A 25,666-nucleotide genomic window follows, 5' to 3' on the forward strand; every position below is an offset into this window, starting at 1 on the left:
GGAACACTAGCGTGGAATTCACGCTAGAGACAGCTCGTAAATTATCGCAACTGTGTTCTTTAGTTTTCTGTTGTTAAAGTTCCTGTGGGGTCAATAAACAGGAGAATTAAAAGGAATTATGACTATCCTGTATGGCTTCCGTCACTTGTTGGTGTATAACATTTTAGTGCCCCTTAAAGTGTGTGTTTTAATTGTGTTATTGAGAAGTGTACCCATTGCCTGGATTAGACCGAGCAAGCCTCTTCCGTCTGTCCCCTAAACCTAGATAAGCGACACACCACCGCCACCTAGGGCTTAATAACCTCAGGCGGCTTAGTGCGTATCGTTAGAGGGCAATATAGGTTGTGCACATTGACAACATTTAATGAAAGCAAATTAAATTGTAGACCTGTGTGGTTTGTGTGTGAAATCAAATGCCTCACGACATACCAAGCTCACTAAATCATCACCACCCCCCGCCACCACACTTGCAAACCTTCTATCCACACATAGTATTTGTGCACCTGCAATCCCATCAACCACATACACATGCATATCCCACTTCACTTATCAACACTTCTAAATCATCCTCCAACCAAACTCACCACCGTATGCCCATCACTAACACTCTCTATAGTACTTCATGCCACAGGCATTGGCAACCTAATGACTATGGCCGTCCTGGGTTTACTCTTCATGACCGAGACACACAGCTAGCCCTCACCTCCTCACACATCCTAAATGTCCTTGTCTCACCAGCAACACGATTTAACAAACTGACCACAGATACAGGGCAGGGAAAGGCCTAGCAGTCACTCACAAGGCGTTGTGGCTCTGCACACTGCAGGGTGCTCCTCAAATGCCTTGCTCCATTACCTTGGAACTTGGCAGGCCATTCCGTCAACCCTATCAGAATTCACCACAACCCTCCACCACTGCAGACCACCAAAACACTTGTTGAAGACATAGGTCTGGGCCGTCATGAACTCCACCATTGACATGTTGCAGGAAGAGCTCATTACCCTAGCCTCCACGTCCAGCTCCGCCTTCAACATTAACCAACCTCATAGGTTCAATCATACTCAACCTAATAACCTCAATATTCTGCTACCCTGAAACCATGGACCAGCTAGTAAAACCCTTGTTCGTTTGTTTAGAGAATAGCTCACAGAGAACAAATGTATGTATCAACAAATGAGAAGAAATCCGGCTGAGAACCAAGCAACATTTGAGCTCTGAAAACCCTCTGTTTCTCTAGGAAAAAAAACACATTACTGCATCCTCAGCCATATTTGATTGCATAAATACCATAGTGGATACATTCAGTAAAATTCCCTCTTATAAACCATCCAACAATGTAGGAATCAATTGTCAGAACCATCAACAGCCCACCGAAGTGACATATGCGGTGGCATCACGAATTTCCTCTGAGACAAAATAGGTCGGATCAGACGCCACATCAACAACTTTAACCTCTTCACTGCAAAAAGTAATATGCCCTCTGCACTTAAGAGGTTAAGAAAAGCATTTCCAGTCCCACACCAAACCCCACAAGGCCCCTCATATGGACAACCTACAAATCTAGAATACTATGAGAACTGACCCACCCTACCCTCATTTCTATCACTTACAAAGACAGCTTCCCTCTTGAAATACCTTGCTGGTGACTCACTCTGTGTCCTCTTCAACATCAACACCCCGGTCACTCGTCTTCTTTCTTGATGTATTCAAAACCGTTCAGATCCTCCCTCAGTTGAGCCGGACATCCTGAACAACTTTTGACCATTCATCCACCAGCCCTTCATTGGTAGGATATTTGAGAGAACTGTAAATCTGTAAGAAAGGGTCCAATGCTACAACTCATCCAGGACTATCAATCCTGATTCAGGTCACAATACAGTAATGAAACTGCAACCATTAATTAATTCATCTTTTATTATGTGCTTAACACCAGAAACCATTCGCTAAGTGTGGGACCGGGATTCAAACCTGTGTTGCTCTGCATGGTTTTACTTCAACATTGCACCTGAACTATCCTCCTGGCCCATTCAAGTTCAATACATTCATGATCCTATCCAAATCAACACACATCTGATTCATCAACACTATCCTCCAACCGTTGTTCCCCTACCTCACTAACCAAAACCTACTTATCCAGTTACTAACAATGGTTATCAGCCTGTAGAGTACTTAAAGGATTCACCCTCTCACCCTTCATCTTCAATCTGAAACGGTTTGAGTGGCCACCCTCAACACTGGGGAGTTCCTTGTTCCTTCCCTCCCCAATCAAGGTGTCCCACAACAAACTGTTTAGTTGATTATTTGTTCAGCCCAATTTCAGACTCATATCATGCCACTTGGATCCCTCCCCCTGTGCCACCAACGAGCCACAAACCTGGCGGTGTACAGAAAATATAGTTATATTTATTTGAATTATAGGTAATGGATATCGCGCTAAGATACACATGCCTCCTTCTCTGTGGCTCACAATTAAACTTTGTTTTACATAAATAAATCACACACGTTGCTTTGGAGAACATAAATCGCAATACTGTACTTTTTTGCAGATTTCAATTTAAAGAATAATCAACACTGGTCAATTAAGAAAATCAATTTACATATGCAGTGCTGTGCAGTTTCGATTTTCCTGAGCTCTTAAAAAGGCTAGCAGTTTGGTTCACAGACTTGTACCAATGCATATGGCAATTATTATTTCACCCAAAATGTTGCTTCATGCAAACACAGGGTGGTTTTAAAGCAGGACATACGTCACATGTTCAGTGTTATATACGTTAGGTTTCACTTTTGCAAAGCACTTTTCCCCAACCCCAAAAACCCAAGCATCAATTACATGCAGCACCCTTGTATTCAAATGTCAGGTCTAGAGTGGGGACATTTTAGAAGTTTGTTTTTCAGACCCCCTCACTTAAAGGCCTGTGTTGGGGAAGTTGGACAGAAAAATGGGGATGAGTAGGAATTTTGCAATTTGACACCCGATCACTTCAAGGCCTGTGTTGGTCGATGCAGAAAATGTAGAGATTTTAGTTTAGGGATAAGGACAACCATCTTCCTTAAAGAAGTCGGTTAAAATGAAAAATAGAATTACCCAATTACATTACAGGCTATTGTTTTTAGCGTACACTGGTGAAGAGTTTTGTTAATTTTGAATGTTAACAAAAATCACCCTGGGGTCAAATAAAGGATATGGGTTAGTTAAACAGATAACCACGCTGACCTTTTGTTGGACAATCTACTTACTTTTGGAAACCTCTGGGCTTGGCACTCATGGACTGAGCAAAACTTTGCTTCAAGGGATAAACAGGATTCTAGCCAGCACTTCAGTCATTTGGATCATCCCACAGCACTTGTCTCCCTGGCTTCAGTGAAGAATCCCAGCCTCTGCTTTCTAGTCTCCCCAGCAGTAGAAATCTCCAGCACTCTTCCAATATTTCCCCCAGATGAAATTTCAGTAGATCTCCTTTGGTAATTTTTGGCAGCTGTCTCCCTCTCTCATAGTGCATCCACTTTATATACCACTCATCACACTCACAAACGTAATAATCTGAGGAGGTGCCAACTTATTATCTCGCAACCACGATTGGACAGTTACTCTTCTCTATCCACCCCTTGACTGCCGATAGGTTTCGGGGGTGGTGACATTTATTTTATAGAAATAAGGAAGGGAGGAAATAAATCCACTGTCTAGAATGACATTTATTTTATGTGTTACTTTGCAAGATTTCGCCTAAAAAGGTCCCCTCATGGTAAATAGTTTTATTTTACAAATAATCATCATAATTTATATATTTTTGTGCTCCTCTCATCGTGACAAATCTATCTAGACGTCTCTCTTGCTCGCAGCATGTTGTCTACCCAATTGCCGTTTTTCTCTCAATTACATATAAACTATAGCAGTGATTATGATCACACTTTACCACCACTTATGTGCTACATTTAGCCACCTTTGTCCAAAGTTTCAGCTTCTTCTTACTTTCTGGGGAGCTTAGATTACTTTTTGGCTATGTACCAGAGTTCTGAAATTCCGACTTTTTTGTGAATTACTCCGACAGAACCGCCTTGAATTTAGCTTTTGAATAACTCTACAATGGCTTTTCTCGTCCTTAAAATGATGGAGAAATTCACGAAAAATGTGGTTGTATGGGGAATTCAATAGCAAAAATACATGATAGATATTCTCATCATTAATTCCACTGATAGTTTCAATTCAGCTCTGAGTTCCCATTTCCTCTAAATCATATGACAGTCTGTTGGGCAGCACTGTTGACAGTTGTCTGCAATAAATGCATTATTCTTTCCTGGTGAAGACCCAGGCCTGGCTGAGGGAGGTTGAGAAGATTGTATCCCTCTGTCCAGATGGTCTCTACACCATTAAACGCAGGACATCGCCCATTAACCAAGACTCAGTCCACAAACTCTTACAGAGTTCAGCTTCCCTTGATTGCAGTCTCTGCTTACACAGGCCCTCCTTATATTCCAGTCACACACTGGCTATGCCATTTGCCCTGCAGAGAAATGAGCTTTCAGAGACAACAGATCTGACAACGGGGAGGGGAGTTTGTTTTGAATACCCATGTGGAAGTCGGCTCCACTGACCAGAATGCTGTACTTTGTGTGTCACAATATCTTTCTTTAAGCATGAAGCCTTCCTTATAATATGTTCATTTGGCAGCTGAACACATTTCTCCATGTGTTCTTTTACAGTTGCAAATACATACACTTCAGAACATTTCTGTTTCAATCCCTTGACTTTAATGGGCTTCTTCATTGGAAGGTCGGTCTTATGTCGCTTTAAGTAAACATGTTACTTGGCTTTAACTCTCACATGCAAGGTCCAGTTTCCCTTATTTTTGAGTGCACACCACATTTTAATGTGCGTCAGTTTCAGTAAAAATGCTGCATTTATCTCAGCCAGCAATATGAGGTGCCTTTCCAACTACAGAAATACACACACTTTCCTTAATACACTGTTCCTTGTGTCATCTTCTGCAAGACCCATAGGTCCATTCACCAGGCCCCTTCACTATTACTTTTTTTAGGCCTGTCATTTTCTTTAGGGTGCCATGCCATTAGATACTATGTCTCTCGCAGCAGAGGCCTTCTTGGCCTTTCAGATCTTGTCATTTGAGGCTGTCATGTAACTCTACATATTTATACATTAAGCCACTGTGAGAACTGGTGGCCAACTGTCATTATTGGTTATTATGATCCATCAGTACTCCGATGGCAATCTGAGACAGGCACTGATTCAAACAGTGCCTCACCCTCCTCTAAACCAGGGTGTCAAGTGGCTATTTAAAGCTGAATCTAATAGCAGAATTCATTCTCCTTGGCAACGGTGATAAACTAATGCAAATCCATAATTCCTCACTAACCTGCACCTCACTAGGTTCACACCTCAACTCAAAGCCAAATGGATTGATTATAGAACATTTGTAAAAACAAATTGTTCAGAACACCCAGACAATCTCATACCAGCTGCCCAGTCTCTGAAAACAAAATCACGTCCTTTAAACTCGAATAGGATTAAGAAATGTCATCCAAACACTGGCCATCCACCAGCTGCACAGGGGCAGTGTCCTCCTAACCGGTATTGCTGGAGCTTCGTCGGCCACACAGAAGAGCATCCTCCACCCCCAGTCCCACTCCTCAAAGGGCTAAGGAAGCACAGCCACATCACCCCGGTCCTGAAGGACCTACACTGGAGGCCACTGTAGCAGTGCATCATCTTCGAAACCGCGCACTTTACCTATGAGGAAATGAAAACGGACGCATCTGCCTTGCTGAAAATCACAGTGTATGTAGGCCAACGCAACACCAAGGAGCCATGGTCCTCACTAAATCATGACGTGTAAAAAAGGGAAAACTCAGGAAATAAGTGCACCCCAGAGACTCTCCACTATTATGGAAGCCCATCCCTCCCCACATCAGACTAGCACCCTCTCTTCTACAATCCAAACGGGAGCTGAAAACGGACCCAGGCAACACCTTATCGGGACCCGAGTAGCTTCCCCTCCCATTGACCCTGTTCTCCAACCCCATGTTGTCCATGCCCACCTTGCTTAGCACTCCTTTGCTTCCCAGCTAGGTTTGCACTCTGTGCAAACTCTATGCATTGATAGAGACCTACACGCAGAATCACTGGTGTGCTAGTGACGTCCCCAACACCCTTGATATTTTCTTAAGCTACATTTTCCGCTGCCATGCTACTTCTGCTACTTTTATCTGGGCACAATGGCAACCACTAATCCAGAGATCGGACAATGTCAATCCTGAGTACTTGTCTCAAGTACTCAAACACTATATCCGTGCGATTCATTACTGGCACATTTCTCGCCTTCCGAACAGCCCATCTTGCACAGCAAGGTGCGCATCTGGGTGGGCGCCATGACTTCGCATCTCTTCGGGACTCGGAAGCTCTGCCTGCTTCCAGATGGCTGTAAGTCTGTTGCGCAGAGTTTGATATCATTCATTTGTTCGGGCGGGCAGGACTGTTGAGGTAGACTGCTCCATGTTCCTTCTGGGGTTTCTTTAGTTGTTGGAAGACTGGTCTGAAGCTCTGCCCAGCCCCACTGCATTGTCTCTTGAGATGTTTCCACATGTTAGTGTGCTCATTTCACATATGCATCACACTGTGCCTTGTGCCCTCAAAAGCCATCTGATGTTTTGCTTCTGCATTTGAGGGGTACGAGTTCAGTGCCTTCGCTTGAATCATTCCACAAAAGCGAGTCTTGCATCCTGATACAGGTCAATAGTATAATTCGTGTTTTATAGCACGCTTAATACCGAAGAGGTTTCTGAGCGCGGACCCGGGATTCGAACCAAGACGAGCGCGTTGCCGCTGAGCTATACTTTCCGTGCGTAGGTCATGACCTATTCAGGGGAGATTCTTCATGTGCCACAGAGGAAAGCTTTTGTAAATATTAACCAGCAGCCATGGATGACTGTGGTATGTCAGTCATGAGACCATGAAAATGGCAGCATTGATCAATATAAAACCCATAGCATAACAACCAAGGCTTAGGTATTTCAGAGGCCGGCATAGGCTAGACACGTTGCTTAGGCAAAGAATGGTAACATTGTCCGCTTTTGCATTAACCACTTTTTGAAGATGGCTTAGTGCTTGATGCTGATGAGTTTCCAGACCACGTTGGTTACCATAGCCAACCTTTTCTTTCAAACATTTCCTTTTAAAGTTGAACAAAAAAGAATACAAATGTGTTCAAAGCTTGACATGGGTGGGATCCTATAAGGTAACTCAGGCATTTTTTATACGTACTCATTAGGGTGGTCGAACAGGGGAAGGTCTTTTTACTTTTATTATGGAAATACAGTCTAATATCTCGTTATGTAAGGGGCCACCGTGAGTGCATGATAATTTGCTAGGCGCAATTAATAAATATTGCATCTGAGCCAGAATATTGTGCCATTCAACCACCATGTGGCGACCCTCCAGTCACCATAAAATGTGCCTTGAAAAACAAGCAGCAGGCAACTGAGGCAGCAGCTTCATCACACCTCCCTAAGCCCCCCGTATCTGTGTGGATGGCCTCCACGTCCCTTGAGAGAGACCTCCCCTTTTCCTTGGCAGCGCAGTTCCGTGGTGGCCCTCATACCGTCCTCGAAGGTCTGAGTGCCGGGCGGGCACGTGCCGGAGGCTGCTAGTGGCATCTGTGAAGCCCCGAGCCTCTATCTGAAAGCAAGCCAGTGGCCTAACATAGGGGGCTGCAGATCAGGACTGCACCTGCCCAATCCCCACCTGGCGAATGGGTGGTCCACAGAAGGCCAATACCTGCCACCTCGTGAAAGGGGGCATGGGGTACATTTCAATGTCTGTCCCCTGGGTTGGTGGGCATCCCAACATGTTATTGCGAGCCTCGCTGCCCATGGGCTTGCTTCAGTAATACGAAAATGGGCATGAGGAATAGATTTCTCCATTTGCATGAGCGCATGCGCAGAAACCAAATGAAGGAAACCCCCCACCGAATGGGCCCCTGCGCCCATCTGTAAGACTAAGCTCATGCATGGAGTAGTTGCACAATGAGCCATTTGTGCATGCGTCGCCCTTTGGTAACTATGGCTGCTGGTGCGTTACGAGACAGGAAGTGGGCAAGCCTGTATTTGGCCCACCACAGACTGAAAGCAACATCCGGGTTCCGCTGGGGAATGACGGCTTTTCTGGGGAGGCTTGATTTTGGACACCCAGTTGCTGTCCGAGAGTATCTCAGGGCACCCCAGGAGTGTCTTCTGCCCCACCACGTCCCCTCCAGTTCTGCCTAGGCTCTAAGGAGTTGCAGCGCTGCCCCTGAAGCTTCCTTTGTAGTTTGACACACCAACACACCAAGAGCAGCAGCCTCGATGAGATTTTCAACGAGATGCCCTCATGACTGCGGTGCTGGACCAAGTCCAAATGATGGTCATGGCGTCCTGGAAATGGGCACTGTCACCCCATCCTGCCACAATTCTGTATGCCAGGCACACCCACGCGGGTGCAAGCAGGACTTTGCCCTTCTGTGTGCCGCTGGGCGATTATTATGAATTATGGGCGTATTACTTGTAAATAAATGTAAGCAAAATATACATATTTTTTCAAAATGTGTCTTGAGTATTCTCCTTAGTGCAAACCGCTTTTCCCAAGACTAGAGCTACTGTAGCGCTTTCTTTTTGATCTCTGGAATGCATTGGTGAATGAAACCTGTTTGGGATATTTTTGAGCCTGCAATTAGTCCGTTTGCAATTTAAATCTTTTGGATGACCTAGAATAACAGTTCAGTGAGGGGCTGGGTACAGTGTGGCTGCCTTTCCTGCAACCCTAGCAGTCGTCATGTGCCAAACTAATCTCAATCTGGCATATGGTGGCCTCTTTGAAATGAGTTTGTGGTCTTAACTCTGTTCCCGCTGAGAGGCAGTGCACATCCCTAAAACCACCAGCATAGCATGTGGTGCTCCCAAAAGAGAGACCACACAGAGTAAAATAAAAAAAAATAGAAAAGTCTCTCTTGGATTTGTGGTGGGATTCTGCCAACTCAATACTGCAATGCCACTGTATAGTCCTTATCAACACTTTCTTGGCCATAGATCAGTCTTGGGAGACTGAATTTTATTTATTTAATCGTTTTTTTATTGCACACCTAATACTGTTCTTGAGTTGGTTTCTAAGCGCGGATCCGGGATTCGAACCTCAGTTGCTCTGCACGGTCTTGCTTCCAAGACCAGCGCGTTTCCCCTCTGCTATCCTTCGTATTCATGGTAGTATGTTAAGGGATGGGCTTTTTTCAGGATTCAGGCGAGTTACTGCCCAGCAGGGTAATCCGCTGGAGCGAAATGTTCAAATAATGCACCAATAGGACATGCACCATTCTAAAAGCAGTCGGGGTGCAGTTTGATATGTGCCATCAGCATATTTCTCCACAAGAGAATAAGCAATTGGGTACTATGCCAGTAGAAAATGCTATCTCAGACTGTCAGAAGGTAATGCCCTCTACAGTATTGTCTATTGGTGGCAAAGGCCCAGCAGGACATAGTCTTCCAATGGTGGCATTATGGGAAGGGGTCTTCCAATGGTGGCATTATGGGAAGGGGTCTTCCAATGGTGGCATTATGGGAAGGGGGTAGATTTCTCTGCAGCTTGCAGTAAGAGAAGGGCTGTATATGTTGTTGTGTACCCGTGATGCGCCATTAGGACCGCACTAGACGCGGGCTCTCGCTGTTTCAGCCGATGCATTTGTAATAGTGCCGCGGGGGCAAGCGCGTCTCACGTGGCCTAGATCCTTTCAGCAGGAATCAAAACAATGCAATTTCATTGCCGTAAATCAATGCATGAATTATTTATCTCCCTGTCTTCGCCCCATTAATCTTTTAATGACTACTCCCGACCCTTGCGATGTTCCCATATGTTCCTGTTCGCGGGGAAGCAGAGGCAAATATGCCCATTGAGATCCAACCCGGGTGACTTTGGGAGAAATTGCGATCTTTTTAAATCCTAGCATTATGGACCTTGTAGAGTTTCAAATCTATTTCTGCCGTATCTGAAAGGGGTCTGGTGCCGTCCCTGCGCGTGCACAGCATGGGAGAAATCTGCTGAATGATGGACATAACGCATATTACATGGAGAATATCGGGCTTCCTAGATCAGAATGGAAATCCAGTCAGTGGAATGCAATGCAAGTGGCTGCAGGCAGGGCACGTCGGCCATTTTGGCAGCCTTTTGTGAGCGAGGGAGAGATGCAGATGCCAAAATGGAGGTGCCGATGGGTGCAGGCCGGAAAGTACCAGAGTCCTGTGTCTGTATGTTTCTATGTTTTTTCTGTGGGGAGACTTATGCAGTCTGATTGAACCAATCAATAAACCGATATTTATCAGTGCAGTGGCCACAAAGCTTTGATGCCAAACCCAGTGCTAAAGTGGTCTCTTGCTTCTTATCCAATCTGTATGCGAGTCTAAACAATCACCCCTTAAGTTTAGAGTCTTCCGCTGCCTTTTTCTGCTTCAGTGGTGCCCCTATGTAGGGATTATAATTGGGCAATTCCACCATTTCCTTAAAGCCCATTGCCTTTTGTAACTTTAGGTAGAGGTTTGCTTGCCTTTGACCGTTCGGCCTCTTGCACTGTGGATGGGTGCGGGTAAGCTGTTGGTAGCAGTTTTAGTCTAAGACGCCCAAACCTATGTTCATGGTTTTATTTACCGCCCTAACATAGAGTCTGGGTATGGGATCCTGCTACTGGTCATAAGGCCATTTGGCACTGACTAGCTGGTCATAACCATGGGGGGCCGGGTCATCCTAGAAGGGGCAGTTTAGCCACGCTGAACACCCTGGTGGTGGAGATGTTTCTGAAGAGAAGCTGCACTGGGAGATGGATATCAAAGAATGAGAAATCCCCGAGAGGAACTGCCACCAGAAAGAAGAATTGCGGGAGGCGGGTTATATGTTCACCAGCTGGCAGGCTTTGGGCTATTGGTCAGAAGGCCGTTTGGCACAGGCTTGAAGGCCAACACCCTTACTTTGCCCACCCATGGATGGTGAACTGCAGACGTTCGCGTGTTTGAAACTTCCTTCAACGTTTCCAGCTGTTTTTTTTAATTTAAAATTCAAAAGTTCACCACTGATTGTAAAGGTGAATTATTCTAGATAAAATATGCTTTTTCAATAAAATGCGCACCGCACAGATGTGCGCACATTTCTTGCACTTGTGCGCTGTACAGGTTGCATTCCTCTTGTGAGTTGCCATCACTTTATGCAGAGAGCCAGAATCTGTGACGTTAGCGACTCTAAGAAAGGAAACCTTTCTGACCATCACGCCACTGAAAGAAACGGAGCACTTGATAGGTGCTTGCTCAGGGTGCACGCAACGTGTTCCATGAGGCATGCATTCAGAACTTTGAACATTCGCATGTGGGACAGCGTTGCTTCACGTGGCTAAGCAGATGATATCTGAACCTCTTTATTAAATGTGTTCCGTCAGTCGAACCATCTTAATTTCTCGCATTCAGAGAAGCATCAAATCATGCTAGTATCCTGTACTATTGCATAAGAGAATACAAATAAACATGGCCACTGTAAACGGCGCCGTATGACGCTTCCAGCCTTCCGTTGTTTTGGTTAGTATTTTTTTCCCCTTTTTCCAAGCGGTAAAATGATGTACTCACCCAAACAACATATTAAGTTTGGTTCCCGTTTAGCGTCCAAACAGGAGATGTTTAGTAGTTTTTGCCAGAAAGAAGATCCGCTGGACCTGAAAGCAATAACAGTGCCTGCAAGCTGGGAGCTCCAAATCCTTCTGGCTTCCACAGCGAGGCGTTCCCTGTGTGTCCCTTAGTCCCATAGACCACCAAGAATCACAGGCTTTGAACCGAACAATTTGGCGCCCGAGGCAGTCTCAGGGTTGAACCTGGGCTAAGATGGCCGCCGTTCAGAGTTATTCGCTTACTATTTGGCTGGACCTCTGTGGCGGGCCCCCCGAGTCCCCTTTGATTGCATTATAGAGAGATCCGGGCTTCAGCATTGCGTACCATGCTGAACCGGGCTCTTCTCGACAATATGTCTATTGCTCCATCCTGGAGCTAAAGGGCGATCGCTTGGCTATCCCAAGTATGGGACTCTGCATACAATTCTGGATTAAAAACCCACCCACTTGCCATATTTTATGTGTAAGCACATGTGTCCTCCCAGCGAGTGTTCGCAGGGTCGCCCTAGCCTTTCATCCTTCGGAGATAGATCAGTCAAGTGCCATTAAATGGGGTCATAAGAATGCATGTTATGACAGCACTTAGAAACTGGAGACATCTGGCATGAAGCACTATACAAGAACAGATTACCAATATCTATTTAACAGTGTACCTGCCTAACTAGTATCAAGGCATGAAGTCAGCAAGGCGGGCACTGGGACAATATTAAGACCACCACAGATAATGAAACTTTATTATGCATCACTTGATGTTGAATTCGACTGCCTTCCTTTTGGGGTCATTACCCAACTTAATTGTTCTCAATTTATCATCTCAGAAATGGAATGACTATGTTCCAACTGCTGGGATTCGAACCTGTGGCTGCAGGTTGCACCCACGTCTCTGACGTGTTAAAGCCACTGGGCCATTTTAGAGCTATTCCACTAAACATAAAGCCCTTGCCCTGTTGCATGATGGTGCGTAGGTTGTAATGGTAATGGTGTAACCTCTTCTTCCCACAGTGATGGCAACAGTAACCGCGACTCCGTACTCTCCTACACAAGCGTTCGCAGTAACAGCTCGTACCTTGGAAGTGATGAAATGGGGTCAGGTGAGCGGCTCGCGCATGCGTTTCAGTGTTCTAGGACCATGCGCTCTACCACATACTTTGTTTTTTTTCTCGTTTTAGCAAATTGTGTTTTTTGTAAATTGAAATAAGCTGCAGTGTAACCAAGTAGTACACACATTTGCTGTAGGAGTTCCAAAACATTACAGAATAAACACCCATCTGCAATTAATGCTTTTCTCATAAACAAATTACAAGACATGGGAAAATGATTAGCACTCAATACATTGGTGAGAGGCATTCCCATATTTACCTCCTAATGGCCACACTAAGGGATGAGAACCAGGCCATTCCATCTCTCTGTGGTCCCAGGCTGATGCCTCTCTGCCTCATACCCCATTTCCCTGGCTGGTTCTTGTGCCACTCCTCCTTGGCCGCCTTTTTCCCCTGGCTGGTCCTGGTTACTCCACCTCCCCCCGACTCCTTTCTCCTGGACATGGTTGTCTGTCCCTCCACCCCCTGTCCCAGGCCCCCTGGCTTGGTCTGATTGTCCCCACGCCTCTTCCTCATACCCCATTTCCCTGGCTGGTTCTTGTTGTGCCAATCCTCCTTGGCCTTCTTTTCTCCCTGGCTGGTCCTGGTTACTCTCCCTCTCCCTGCCTCCTTTCTCCTGGACATGGTTGTCTGTCCCTCCACCCCCTGTCCCAGGCCCCCTGGCTTGGTCTGATTGTCCCCACGCCTCTTCCTCATTCCCCATTTCCCTGGCTGGTTCTTGTTATGCCACTCCTCCTTGGCCTTCTTTTCGCCCTGGCTGGCCCTGGTTGTCCCTCCTCCCCTCTTTCTCTATCCTTCACTCGCATTAGTCTTGTTATGTCATACATTGAGTATATTTGTGTTCGCCTAGCACCAGCATTTAAGCAAATTGTAAGGCAACATAGGTGCAATTTCTGCCATCATATTATGTTCTAAGCGATCTTCTTTTTGTTCAAACCCCATACATTTAGCTTTTGCAAATAAATGGGGAAATGAATTGTAAGTTCCTAGGCTAAGGATTATTCACCGGTAATTGATGTAACCTGCAGTGGAATAGGTAGAAAGCGTTGCATTTTTTAAACCAATTAGTGCTGGAGAAATATTTCCAACTTATTTTTCTCCACCAGCCTTTTTTTTACTTTTCCGTTCTTTTTCAAGAAGGTGTCTTTCCACCCTAATCTGCCTGAAGGCTTCTAGTGTCTGGGCCTCCGCACTGACTGCATCCTGCCGCCACCCCATTGAAATCGCACAGGCTCGCTAGGCAATAAAACGACCATTTTGATTAAGCCAAGAACAGCGTGTGCTTGGAGAGAAATGCAAGCAGACAATGTGATTATAATGTTTTGACTCGTTGCAGGCGATGAACTTCCTTGTGACATGAGAATCCCTTCAGATAAACAGGACAAACTACATGGCTGCCTTGAACATCTGTTTAATCAGGTATCATTAGTTCATTTTGAGCAATTCCGCAATTAATGGAAACATGCAATGGCTGCTAAGGGGCAATTTGTACATTTACTTTGTGTAATATATGACCTTTTTTTGTTTTTACTGGAAACTGTTTCTTCTCTAGCCGGGTTTATAAATGTCCCTACCCCAGCTCTCCTGTGTCTCTGCGATGAATGACCCCTCCCCGCCCCACTCAGCCTTGCACATGTCCTGCTCTCCATCCCAGCATCCACACGGCCTGATGCCTGTAGAACAGGAGCAGATCTCTTCCAGGTTTGCCATCAGTGGGGCAGCATAGACGAGAGGGAGACATCTTGCCAAATATGTGCATTCACAGCTAGTCCATTCACTACGCCCAGGGGTGTTGCTAGGTCTGGAAAAGATCCGGGGCTATGCTAATGTTGGAACGCTTGGGACTCGGGGCTTGCTAGCCCTTTGGCTGTAGAACTTGAGCGTCTATCCGGGCTACAACCAAGAGACCCGGGGCTACAGTCCACTCAGCCACCCCATAGCAACGCCTCTGTGTGTGACAGGATGACTACTGTGTGGGTAGACCACATTGCCAGCCTCACACTGCCACTAAAGCACTAGTTATCCCAAACCAAAAAGTAAAACAGCCACAGCCTGAAAGGTATACCTCTGTCACCGTAGGTGGTTGCACAAGCTGAGGGCAGGCGATAGCCCCAGGAAGGGTGTGAGTTGATGACAGTAGTAACCCAAACAAAGTGTCTCCAAATTTCAAGAATGTCTAATCAAGATTCTATACAAATATAGACTTTTAATCCAAACAATCAACTACCTAAAAACGCTAGCTGTAAAGAGCATGCAGCCTGTTGTAGCATGGCACTCTAGGTAGTTGAGCAGGGGCGTGCATGTTTTAATCGGCAGAATGACGAGGTTCAGGAATGTCTTAGAATGGAGGTGTGTAAGTCGCTATGGCCCCACTATATGACTTTAGGGGCGTGGCAGCACTGGTGTCGAGCCAGGAGCCTGGGAACATTTGGGGCTGGTGCGGTAACGAGTCGGGGGACTGGCTGTGCTGGGTCCAACAATGCATTGATGTTCGGTAGCGACTTGTAGTTGGAAAAAACTGGGGACAGAGAGCAACGTTGGGCTGGTGGTGCTGGAAGACTCAGCGGCCTCTGGAGCAGAGGAGGAGAGAGACTGGCCAGCGGGCTCAGCTGACTTGACATGGCATCTGGGTACTGCAGTAGCAGCAGCTAGAAGCTTGAGGAAGCTCATGGCCAGGCAGCAATGTTGCGTTGGGATGCTAGAAGACTCTGCAGAGTTCTGCAGAGCTAATATGCGAAGATGGCATTTCTTCGGCATCAAGCAAACGTTCATGCAGAGGTGGCTGGGCATCTAGGTCAAAGAGGAAGCTTGCAGTTCTTATGCAGCAGCTTGTAGGGCATCCAAGGTGCCTATGCAATTTGGAGATGCAGGGAGAGGTCACTTCCTTGGTTCTGCAGTTGCTGGGAGTTGCAAACTAGTGGCACCAGGACTACAGAAGACCTTTGGTTGCACTCTTACTCCACTGGGCTTGGCTGACACCTCCAGAGATCTTTCACCAGCAGCATTCACCCCACTGTTACCTGGGGATGTTAACGGGAGGGGACAGAGCTCTCCTCTGCCTTGGGTGCCTCCTGTCTTCACTTCTATGTCAGTGGTTTTGGGAATGGACTGCACTCCCAACTGAGGTCCAAAAGTGTATCCTCCTCTTGATGGCCCAAAGATGAATCAAAATGTTAGGGTCTGTCCCTCTTTAGTTCAAGGCAAATTGCCACAGGGGAGTGGTCCAAAGCAACCCTGCTGTAAGAGGTCAAATCCCGGTTGTGACAAGTGCCCTTTGCGTCACTGTTAACTAGGCTGCATTGGTGTCCCCGTGTGTGCCTCTTTGGGTCGGCCTGTAGGTGTCTTATCTATATGTTCCTACCCGCATGTGTTCTTATTGATGGCTGTGTTCCACTATGTGCCGCTGCATATGCTCATGTCCCTCGTGTGTGTGTTTGTGTGTGTGTGTCTGCATGCTGCTTGCATGAGTGCGTGAGCTGTGTGTGTGTGTGTGTGTGTGTGTGTGTGTGTGTGTGTATGCATGCATCTGCTCTGTTGACCATTGTATGCGTGCATTTGTCCTTCTGGTAATATTAGTTTACAAGGGCATTTTGTAGAATATTATGGGCTTCGTGTGGAATATGGACCTACTAATATATGTCTTTCTCGACAATGTAAAAACTGGCAACATCTGCTTACAGAGTCCGTGTGGACTGATAAAGGCTGTTGGTCTGTGCATTGTGAAAACTGTACACATCTGCTCTAGAGAACAATGGAAATCGAAACCTCCCCCAATACAGTTGGTGGTCTTTTAATTGCATTTGCCTTGGACCAACAATGTTGGCTTTGTTTAAATGTTCTATTTGTCATTCATTTTCCCCAGCATGTGCCACCAGAGAATTCTAATTCCTCATACAGATGTCTTAAATTCCCAGCACACATTGACCAATGCTCGTACCACCCATCCCCATCACCACCAACTGCCCCATCCTTAGCCTGAATGCAGCCCAACCTATATTTTTTCACATCCTGTGCTGCCACGGGACGATGCTCAACAGCTCATACAATGAAATCGACCTAAATCTTATAGGTGTGTTGCATCTCCGACTGGTAGCCATGCATAAAACATATGAGCAAAACGCAGGGTAGAATTTGCCTTGATTTGCGCACACATCTGTGTGCGGAATAGGCTAATGTTTCACCCTGGGGCAGAACAGCAGAAGTGATGAACCGCCAGTACTGACTGGTGAACTTTGAAATTGGAGCGAACATTTCCCATGACTGTGTCACGACTGAGAGCAGCAAGGCATCCCCAACCATCCAAGGGGATCCTGGAGGGTTTCTCCCCCCCATGAGAATGTTTCTTAAATAGTGGTTAAATATGGTGCATTTTACAGCAAACTTTCTGGGGGAAATTGTTTAAAAAAGCCACAGAGTTTGCAATTGTTTTTGCAGATTAATTCAAAATCTAGTAGGTTGCCAGCTCATCAGTTATTGTAAGGGTATTTACTGAACACGGACCAAGCTTTGGGAAGAAACGAAGCGCTCTACAAATCATAAGGGGAAGGACACAGTGAGGGAAGCAGAGATGCAAGGGAAACGGGTGGCTAGCAACAGAGGAGGAAGAAGGCACGTCATTTGGTAGGAAAGGATCTAAAACCAACTAGGGAAAGAAACAGTGGGGGGGCACATCACCCAGTTTCAAGTAAGGTGGGGGAGTGGAGGGTGGGTGGACATGGGTGTTAGGAAGGTGTGCCATTCCTTGAGGAGGTGGACCTTCACCAACAATGCAAAACGGTATGTTTCAATGCATTTTCAGGAGGCCATTGACTACAGTATATATGCCACTGTTCTGCAAATGCAAAACAACTTTTCAGGCTGGCTGTGCCCAAAATTGTCAATGCTGGTTGTGCCCAGTATGCCAGTATTCCCAAGTAAAAAACATTCACGTTGACTTTGCTCATAATGACAGTAACAATTAAATGACACTCGGAGAATGTGCCCATACTTGCTGCACCAATGTAGGCCAGCATTCCCACTTAAGACCACTCGTATTGGATTTTCCTGTAATGTCACTAAACTTGCTATGGCACTGTGAGAAAACACAGCCTACATTATTCAGCCAGAATAGACACCATATCGATTTTATAAGGCTTGGCCAGTATCTCCACATAAGAATATTAATCATGTTGGCTTTGCCTGTGATTGCAGTACACATGTGATACCACTAAGAAAACATGTCTGTATTGGCTGCACTAGTAAACCCTCCCTGTGTAGTCATAACGTTCTTTTCACCCATCATAATGCTAGTAAAAATGGCATGCTACTTTATAATAGCCAATACTGTCTGGCTACACCACCAATGTAAGCCCCCAAACGTATGAACTCCCCTAGTTCACACGCGCACACCTTTACACCCGCATGCTACATACAGTTCTCTCATTAACTCGCACAAGCACCCGTACACTACAAAATACACATTGCACTTTCATTCACATATGACACAACGCCTTTTCATGCAAGCAATGCATACACACACAGGCGCAAAGCCGGCTCTCTTGGGAGTATTATCTGTGCGCACTTCCTAGAAGAGATTTTAAAAGATGAAAATGCTAAACTGAGTACAATGTGTGGCGTTCGGGTTTGAGATAGACGAATGCATTGGCAACTGTTTACCAATTGAATTATTCTATAAATAATGGCTGATCTGTAAATCTTTACACACTCCGGTCAACTGTAAGGCACACTCACTTTGCACTCATGAGCATTCTTCAATGTGTCTTTACTAAATAATTATCCAAAGCTTAAAGTGCCAAGGTGCCCCGTTTGCCCCGTCTCAGAGTGTCTGGCAGAGTTAGGTTATCCCGGATAGGAATTTGTGCATGCGATTTCCGATTCATATACTCCATACTTTACACATAGAGAATATGGGTTCTAAATCTTTTTTTTAAACGCAATCAGATAGTTTAATTGTGTTTTTGGAGTGTCAAAAGGGCTCCATGAGAGAGGACCAAGGGACGAGTTGATACAGCCATGAGGGGGTGAGACGAGAGAACAGCTACACCAGAGTGAACAAAGGGGTCCAATTGATACGCACGGAGGATAATCAGAAGAGCAGTGCAATAACCAAAACAAGAAGAGATGAGCAGCATGAAAGGAAAGCTAGAAGTGAGCTTTGCAGATATTAGAAAGGTGGAAGTGACAGGAGCGAGCCACATTAGAAAGAGCAAGAGAACATTGAGTGTAGGATCAAAGGTAATGCCTGGAGTGCATGGGGAATCGGGGACCAAGAAAGCTGGGAGGGTGTAAAAAAAAAAAGATGAAGGAGTCATGGGAGAAGGAAGAGACGGAGCAGGAACAATAGCAGCTCCGTTTTTGACAGTTGATTGATTGATATTTTATTTCTATCGCGCTCGTACACAAGTGTTTCAGTTAAGATGGAGAGAGCGTACTCATCCAGGACTATATAAAAAGAAGGCAGACAGAGATTAGAATGAAGAGCAGACTCAAAAGGACGAAGAATCGGCAGTATAAACGGGGCAAGAACGACTGAAAGGAGAAATAGTAGTAGACCAAATAGGAATAAAGAGAGAAAAGAAATAAGAGGACCAAAAACAGAACTTTGAATGGTTTCAACTTGAAGAAGAGCTAAACATAACTTGGCTTCCCAGGAAAAAACATAGATTTGTCCCATAATAGATGAAGCGAACCATTGTGGTACAGGGGAGGAAACCCTTAAAAATCAGGGGAGTTAGAAAGACCAAGCTCGTGCTCGAGCTGCAGAGATCTCAAGGACGACAAGATCTGATGAGCTTAGGTTGACGTGCAGAGAGTTGTGTCCGTAGAATGATGTGGACAGAAACCAGATAGAGAGAGAGGAAGAAAAGTGTCATTGCCATCACTGATGTAATTTAGTGCATCGCTGAAGACGTCCGTGGCATCAATGGTTCCATCATTGTGGGTATCACAAATGGCATTATTGATGATAGCACTCCAGGCTTCAGCATTGAATTGACATGGCAGAGGACCATAATCAAGCTGCCACTGTCTTCACCATCAGCTTTGTGTTAGTTCACATATCTGTGCTGAAGTGTACACGTGTGTGTCTTCATCAGTCTATGCGCACCAGCCACCACTGGTCTCCGGAGAATCATGTAGGAAAACTTCTGAAAATTATAGAATTGTTTTTACAAATTGAAGCAAGCGATTTCCATTAAAATGGCATTGATGTGTTTGTGTCCTATTCATAGATTGTGCTCGTTTTCCACACAATGGATGCAGGAGGTTTCCTGCGTGATATAATGCACCTACATCCATAGGCTCAATATTGAGTTTTGTGGATTCATGTTGTTTTTTTCATGATGTTTTATTTAGGTCGATTCCATCATTGCACTGCTCAAGGGAGCCGTAATGACCAAGGCCTTTGAAGAAACGAAGCACTTTCCTATGGATCACAGTTTGCAAGGTACAGCACATTTCTCTTTCCATTATTAATACCTCAATGATTGTTATAAATGTAGTGCAGTGGATTAAATATTGAACATGAATATCGACAGCATTTATTTATGAAATGGTGTAGGTCTTTCTCTAGGTGTATCACCTAGTGCCTGTGCCTGCAACCTTTGGTCCTCCAGATCTTTTGGACTACAATCACCATCTGCACTAGCCAGCATAGTCAATAGTGAGGAATGATGGGAAACGTAGTTAAAAAGAGCTGGAGAGCCACGGGTTTCAGTCCCCTGCCCTACTGGCACAATTAACTTTGCCAACAAAAAAGGCACTGATGTGAAAGTGGCAGCAATAGAATGTGATGATTTCGGAAGACCTCCCTCTGGGCTATCAGTTGTGAGTATTTTATTCTCTTTTTTGAGGCACCTGTTGTGTTGTACGATAAGACCTTTGATTTGATTTTATGTTGCACAGGTTTTGTTTTTTGCCATCGGGTGGCACTGGAAGCGCTGCGTAGAAGCTGAAACTATTGGTATGGGATGTGAAAGGGTGTAAACAGGAACACAGCGTGTGTGCGGGATGGGAGGATGTGTGGCTTTTTACTCATCATGTGGCCATTCCCAGGTACTACCTGGACCTCCCTGCCCAAGATAAAGTAATGGCTTCATTGAAGCTTTGCAACAGTTCCTGGTGTAATGAAGTGTTGTAACAGCTGTGCCTTCAGCCACTTGATTTATAAGGAGAGCTTGTGTGTCACTGTCTGTGAGCTTGCATATGTTACTTGCACTGAAGTCAGACTAAAAAGAGGTATTGACAAAGGCAACAGTTTTGGCTTGTGTAGAGAGGCACTAGCTAGGCATTTGCAAGGTACTGCCATAATATACCCAGGTACTAACACTATTTTCCCTCTTTTGCCATCTTATGGCCACTTAGTATAATTATGACAGTACCTGGAAAATGTCGCTCACATGCCTGCATCAAGGGGAAATCTTTTGGCGTTGCCAGCAATTGTCTTTTTATGCGATCTTGCAGAGACAACTCCTCCATTAAACAAGTTGATTTTGGTTCAAGTTTTCACTTAACAGATCCTTACTTTATGGAGAAAAGTAATGTAATTGCAGTTCATAGTATGCTGCGATACATGAGGATTTACAAAGCACAGAAAGTGTGCTTGATGCACACAAGCTGGAAAACTTAACTTTTGCTTGTTGCATTAATTCTAATTGCATTGTACAGTAGGTGATACAGTAGGTGATAGCAAAACTGATTTAATGTATAGAAGAAGAAAAAAAAGTCCTAAAGGAGCATTTACATTTTTTGTTGCATTCACCTAATAATTAATGCAAACACCTACAAACGAAGTCCAATCATGTGCTAATTGGCCAAATATGAAAACCATTGAATATTTGTGCCTGATAGACTGAGAGAGGGGTCATTATTGTGGCAATAAGACCAGAGGCGGCGGGCCAAAACCGCCCCAGGTAATGCCCCTGGTGCCGTAGTTACTGGCCCGAGCGTAGCAAAGCCCTTAACGAAGCCCTGGGGGCATTACCGTGGGTGGTATTGACCCGCCGCCGAGGGTCTTATAGCCATTAGTACCCCAGCCCGTTAGACCGGGGCACTAATGACATTTTTTCTGTTTCGAAATGCTACCGTGTTTCGGAACGGAAAAATAAGTGACAAAAAATGGCCGCCGGGAAAGGGAAAACGTAGTCCGTTTTCCCTTTCTATGGTGGCCATCAGGAGCGGACGCGCTGGGAACAAAAGTGTTTCCTGCACGTTCGCTCCCATGGAAAGAAGAAAAAAAGAGGTAAGTGGGGTTGGGAGGGCGGGGAGCTAATAATATGCGGGGGAGGGAGTGGAGGAAAAAAAAAACGTACCCAAATCCCCGGTGGGGGACGAAGGCAGCCTCCAGCCATGGCAAGGCTCGGAGCGGGGATTGTCGCATTTCGAGACTCCTCATTGGCTACAGGGCTGCCACGCCCCTCGCCGGGAACAGAGTACCCGGCACGCACAGGACGCACTAACGTACACGGGAATACCGTGTGGTATGGCTCGGAAAAGAGCCAATCCACAAGTAGTATTCCCAGTGTAGAGAGCGCGCCGGGTACTAATGTGGGATAATGACCCACCATCAATTTAACCCTCCTGAAACCTATAAGGATATTAGCATATAGTGATAGTAGTAACACATCTTTGGAGTTTTGGTGGTGAAGTGAAAAATGTTACTTTAATAGTGAGTTAAGTAAATATACCAACTGAGTTAGTAAATTGAAGGTGCTTTTATTTTGTATTATTTAAATATCAAGATTATCTTAATGAATTAAGCATTTCAATTGCAAACTTGGTTACACTAACATGGGTTTAACATGAGCATGCATTGGGTAGCCTGTACAAGTAAACAGTTTCTCTTTAAGAATGTGAAAGCATTTTCACATGTTTTACATTTCTGATTAGTGTGTTAAAAAGGATGTTACAGTGAAGGTTCTTTCAGGGAGGCAGTGTCTTGTTGAAATAAATAAATAAATCTTGCCTTTGTATGCATTGTTGTTTTCCTGTCTGCTTTTGAAGACTGTGTGTTCAGAATGCAGTCAATACCAGTAGTTATTAATTGCACTCTGAACATTCTAAGTGGCTGGGAGGAGGTCAATAACAATCTCCATTTGCTAATTAAAGGCACAACCCTTATGACAGTTAATTAAAGTTGATTTCTGAACTCCACCTTTCATCCGGCTTCCACTGTAGGCCCCTACTTGTTATTGTTTTCCTCCTCCTTTGCATTGTCCTGAGGATCACTTGGTGCAGCCATTTCATCTGTATGAAGGGGGTATTGGAGAGGCTTTCGTTGAGCCTCAAGCTAGTGTGTGACCATGTTGTCTTTGGAAGGATTTGGTGTCACCATTACAGATTCTTAATTCATTTACATCGTCATGCATTTTGCTCTAGGAAAATATAAATGTACAACGTGCTTATATATGTATCTATCTCTGAGGCTTGTGAATCTGCTTAGATATGCTTGTGTCATGTGCCAAGGATATAAGGAGATGTTTCACTCATTCGTGTGCTAACATCTGGTGTTTCCCTAATCTATAGAATTTAGGCTGAAAGAAGAGTGGACGATAAGATGCCGGAGTATGATTCAACTCAGCATTCAAGAAGACCCCTGGAACCTTCCAAACTCCATCAAGACGCTCGTTGAGAGTATACAAAAGTTTGTTGAAGGTTCGTTGGTACAAAATATACATACAGTGTAAAAAAGTATACATGTCTACAAACATGTCAATTCCTCCAAAAATATGTTTGGATACTGCCAAGGCCATTTGACACCAGTGACGTGCTGCTCAAGTGATCAGGTTGCCAAGTACCTGGAAGTAACCAGTGATATTGTTTCGGAGTTTCGTAAGAGCGTTCTCACAGCGCCATTTTTTGGTTTGGTGAAATCTGAATGTGCGCTCTTTATACCCATGTTTTTCTTTTTTAAGCTTGAAAACCCAGAGATATTTCACTTGTAAATAAAGGAGTCCTTTTCTGTGTGCACCATACCAGAAAAAGGAGAAGCAGCGTGTGTAGCCAGCCCAGTGCGGGAAGGGAGCAGCCGAGCACTCTCCACAGGACACATAGGCGCTAGCCTAGATGGGCCCCTGGGACTCGAGTCCCACCAAGAAGTATTAGTCTGGGGCTCAAGGGCCTGAGGCATCGAACCTAGAAGACCCCGTGCTGGATTCCGCTAAACGTACAATATAGCTCTTGCCAACGAGGAAAAGGATGCTAGTATCAATCGGGTGTAATTGAATGGTTGCTTTTTTGGCTAATGCCAAACAGCTGCCGATCAAGGGCCTTTGTTAAAATGTTATGGTACTGTGCCAGCCCAGTTTCACAAATCCAGTCGATTTGCAACATCTACCCCCGCCCGCCATTGTCGAGGTGATTTGCAACAACTACTCCCACCCACCTCGTTTTCTTTTCCTTTTCAGCCGAAACAAGTGTGCCATTGGGAGTGGGAATATCGCATGCCTCTGTCCAGCCACAGTTCACTGGAACAGGCCCATTAGCAAGTACCAGGCAATAGAAGCGTGGCTTGAAGCCTTACAAGGCAGACTAGCCTGGCCTGAGCCTGACTGGGTGACATGAAAACAGCACGCGCATAATTTTTACAGAATCTCGCATGTTATTCAGGTCCAGCATACCAACACATGCAAATGTGAAACAATGACTAAGACACCTGTAGTTGTCACACTTGAGGTATAAACAAATCAGCCAGTCCTGGCTTTCAGGATTACGTCCTCATAGGCACGATTCCAAAATGTAGACGACGACAAATATTCAGTGTAGCAAAAATGACACGGTGTGAAGAAGCTAGGGGTTGAGAGCTCCAGCTCTTCTTTTGAGAAACCAAATATGCAGTGCTTTGTGTACATTTCTCTAGCATCGGTGGGCTTTTAAGAGCCTCATGGAAAGCCCTCTGTGTGCCTTTCTGTAGTCCCCTGGAATAACTCCTGACCAGAGGTTGTGTGCCGGCCGTGGTGAGGAAGCAGGCCAGGGAGCAATGGTACCCAGGTTACTTTCCAATTGAAGGAATTGCATTACTGTTCCTAGGACCAAACTTTTCATAAATAAAAAGAGAGAATCTTTTGGACTAAGTGGTGTCAATCTGCATTTCCAAACAATAATGGGCTTTACTGATTCCTTGGCCTAGGACATAAGCGGGCATAAAATGAAGGTCAGAATCAAGGGAAGGGACTGCTTCCAAAAATGAGGAAGTACCATATGAGACTGAGAGTGCCACCATAGACTTGAAGTCTCAGAAGCAAGCTCTCCTCCAGCAGAAGCTTTCCTATGCTGGCAGCATGGTGCTGGGCATCAACTTCATGTGTGCCAGCAGAGTGCTTTAGCGCAACATGGGGCCAGCTGACCTGCAACTCCAACAATCGGACTGCTCACCCTCCTCTTGCTTGTATGATACCCCCACCCCAGACACTGAAAGGCACACGGGAAATCTCTGTGCCATGACAGCTTACAAAAAGAACACCATGACTGCTGCTCCTCTGCTGTCTCGCTCTGGTGGAAATCAGAGGAAGCATGTATACCGGTTCCGTACCCAGGCCTCAAGTTCACCATGCCTCCAGGCACAGATGCCTGGCCTGTCTGCTGCCTTTCATTTGCATACATGAAAAATGAACCCACAATCATTCTCCTTTTGCTGAACAATTTATATTTTGCCACATTTCCTTATTATGTGATTTGTTTACTGTTAACTTCATTTCTAAAAAGCAAACTATTATTTTAGCCATGAGAAGCCAAACATTAACAATTGTAAGTATCAAATGGAGGTGGTTAGATATGTGGTCCATTGCCTAAATTGCAGTGTGTGATCCTGGGCAATAATGTAATCTCACTGTGCGTTATCTGTCAAAATTCGAAGTCCCTAGAAATTATTCCATTCTACACCCTGATGTA

General features: G+C 45.2%; 1 protein-coding gene across 1 annotated transcript in view; it reads left to right on the forward strand.

Moving 5' to 3' along the window:
- PREX1 (phosphatidylinositol-3,4,5-trisphosphate dependent Rac exchange factor 1) overlaps positions 1–25,666 on the forward strand; it is a 1,235,108-nt gene that overhangs the window by 1,116,222 nt on the left and 93,220 nt on the right. The window contains exons 27-30 of the mRNA XM_069651281.1: positions 12,684–12,772; positions 14,118–14,200; positions 20,135–20,225; positions 23,303–23,431. Of these exons, the coding sequence (XP_069507382.1) occupies positions 12,684–12,772; positions 14,118–14,200; positions 20,135–20,225; positions 23,303–23,431 (392 nt within the window). The remainder of the gene's footprint in view (positions 1–12,683; positions 12,773–14,117; positions 14,201–20,134; positions 20,226–23,302; positions 23,432–25,666) is intronic.

The sequence above is a fragment of the Ambystoma mexicanum genome, chromosome 3p (genome assembly GCF_040938575.1).
Source record: "Ambystoma mexicanum isolate Mex_15411 chromosome 3p, UKY_AmexF1_1, whole genome shotgun sequence".
In the NCBI taxonomy this organism is placed as follows: Eukaryota; Metazoa; Chordata; class Amphibia; order Caudata; family Ambystomatidae; genus Ambystoma; species Ambystoma mexicanum.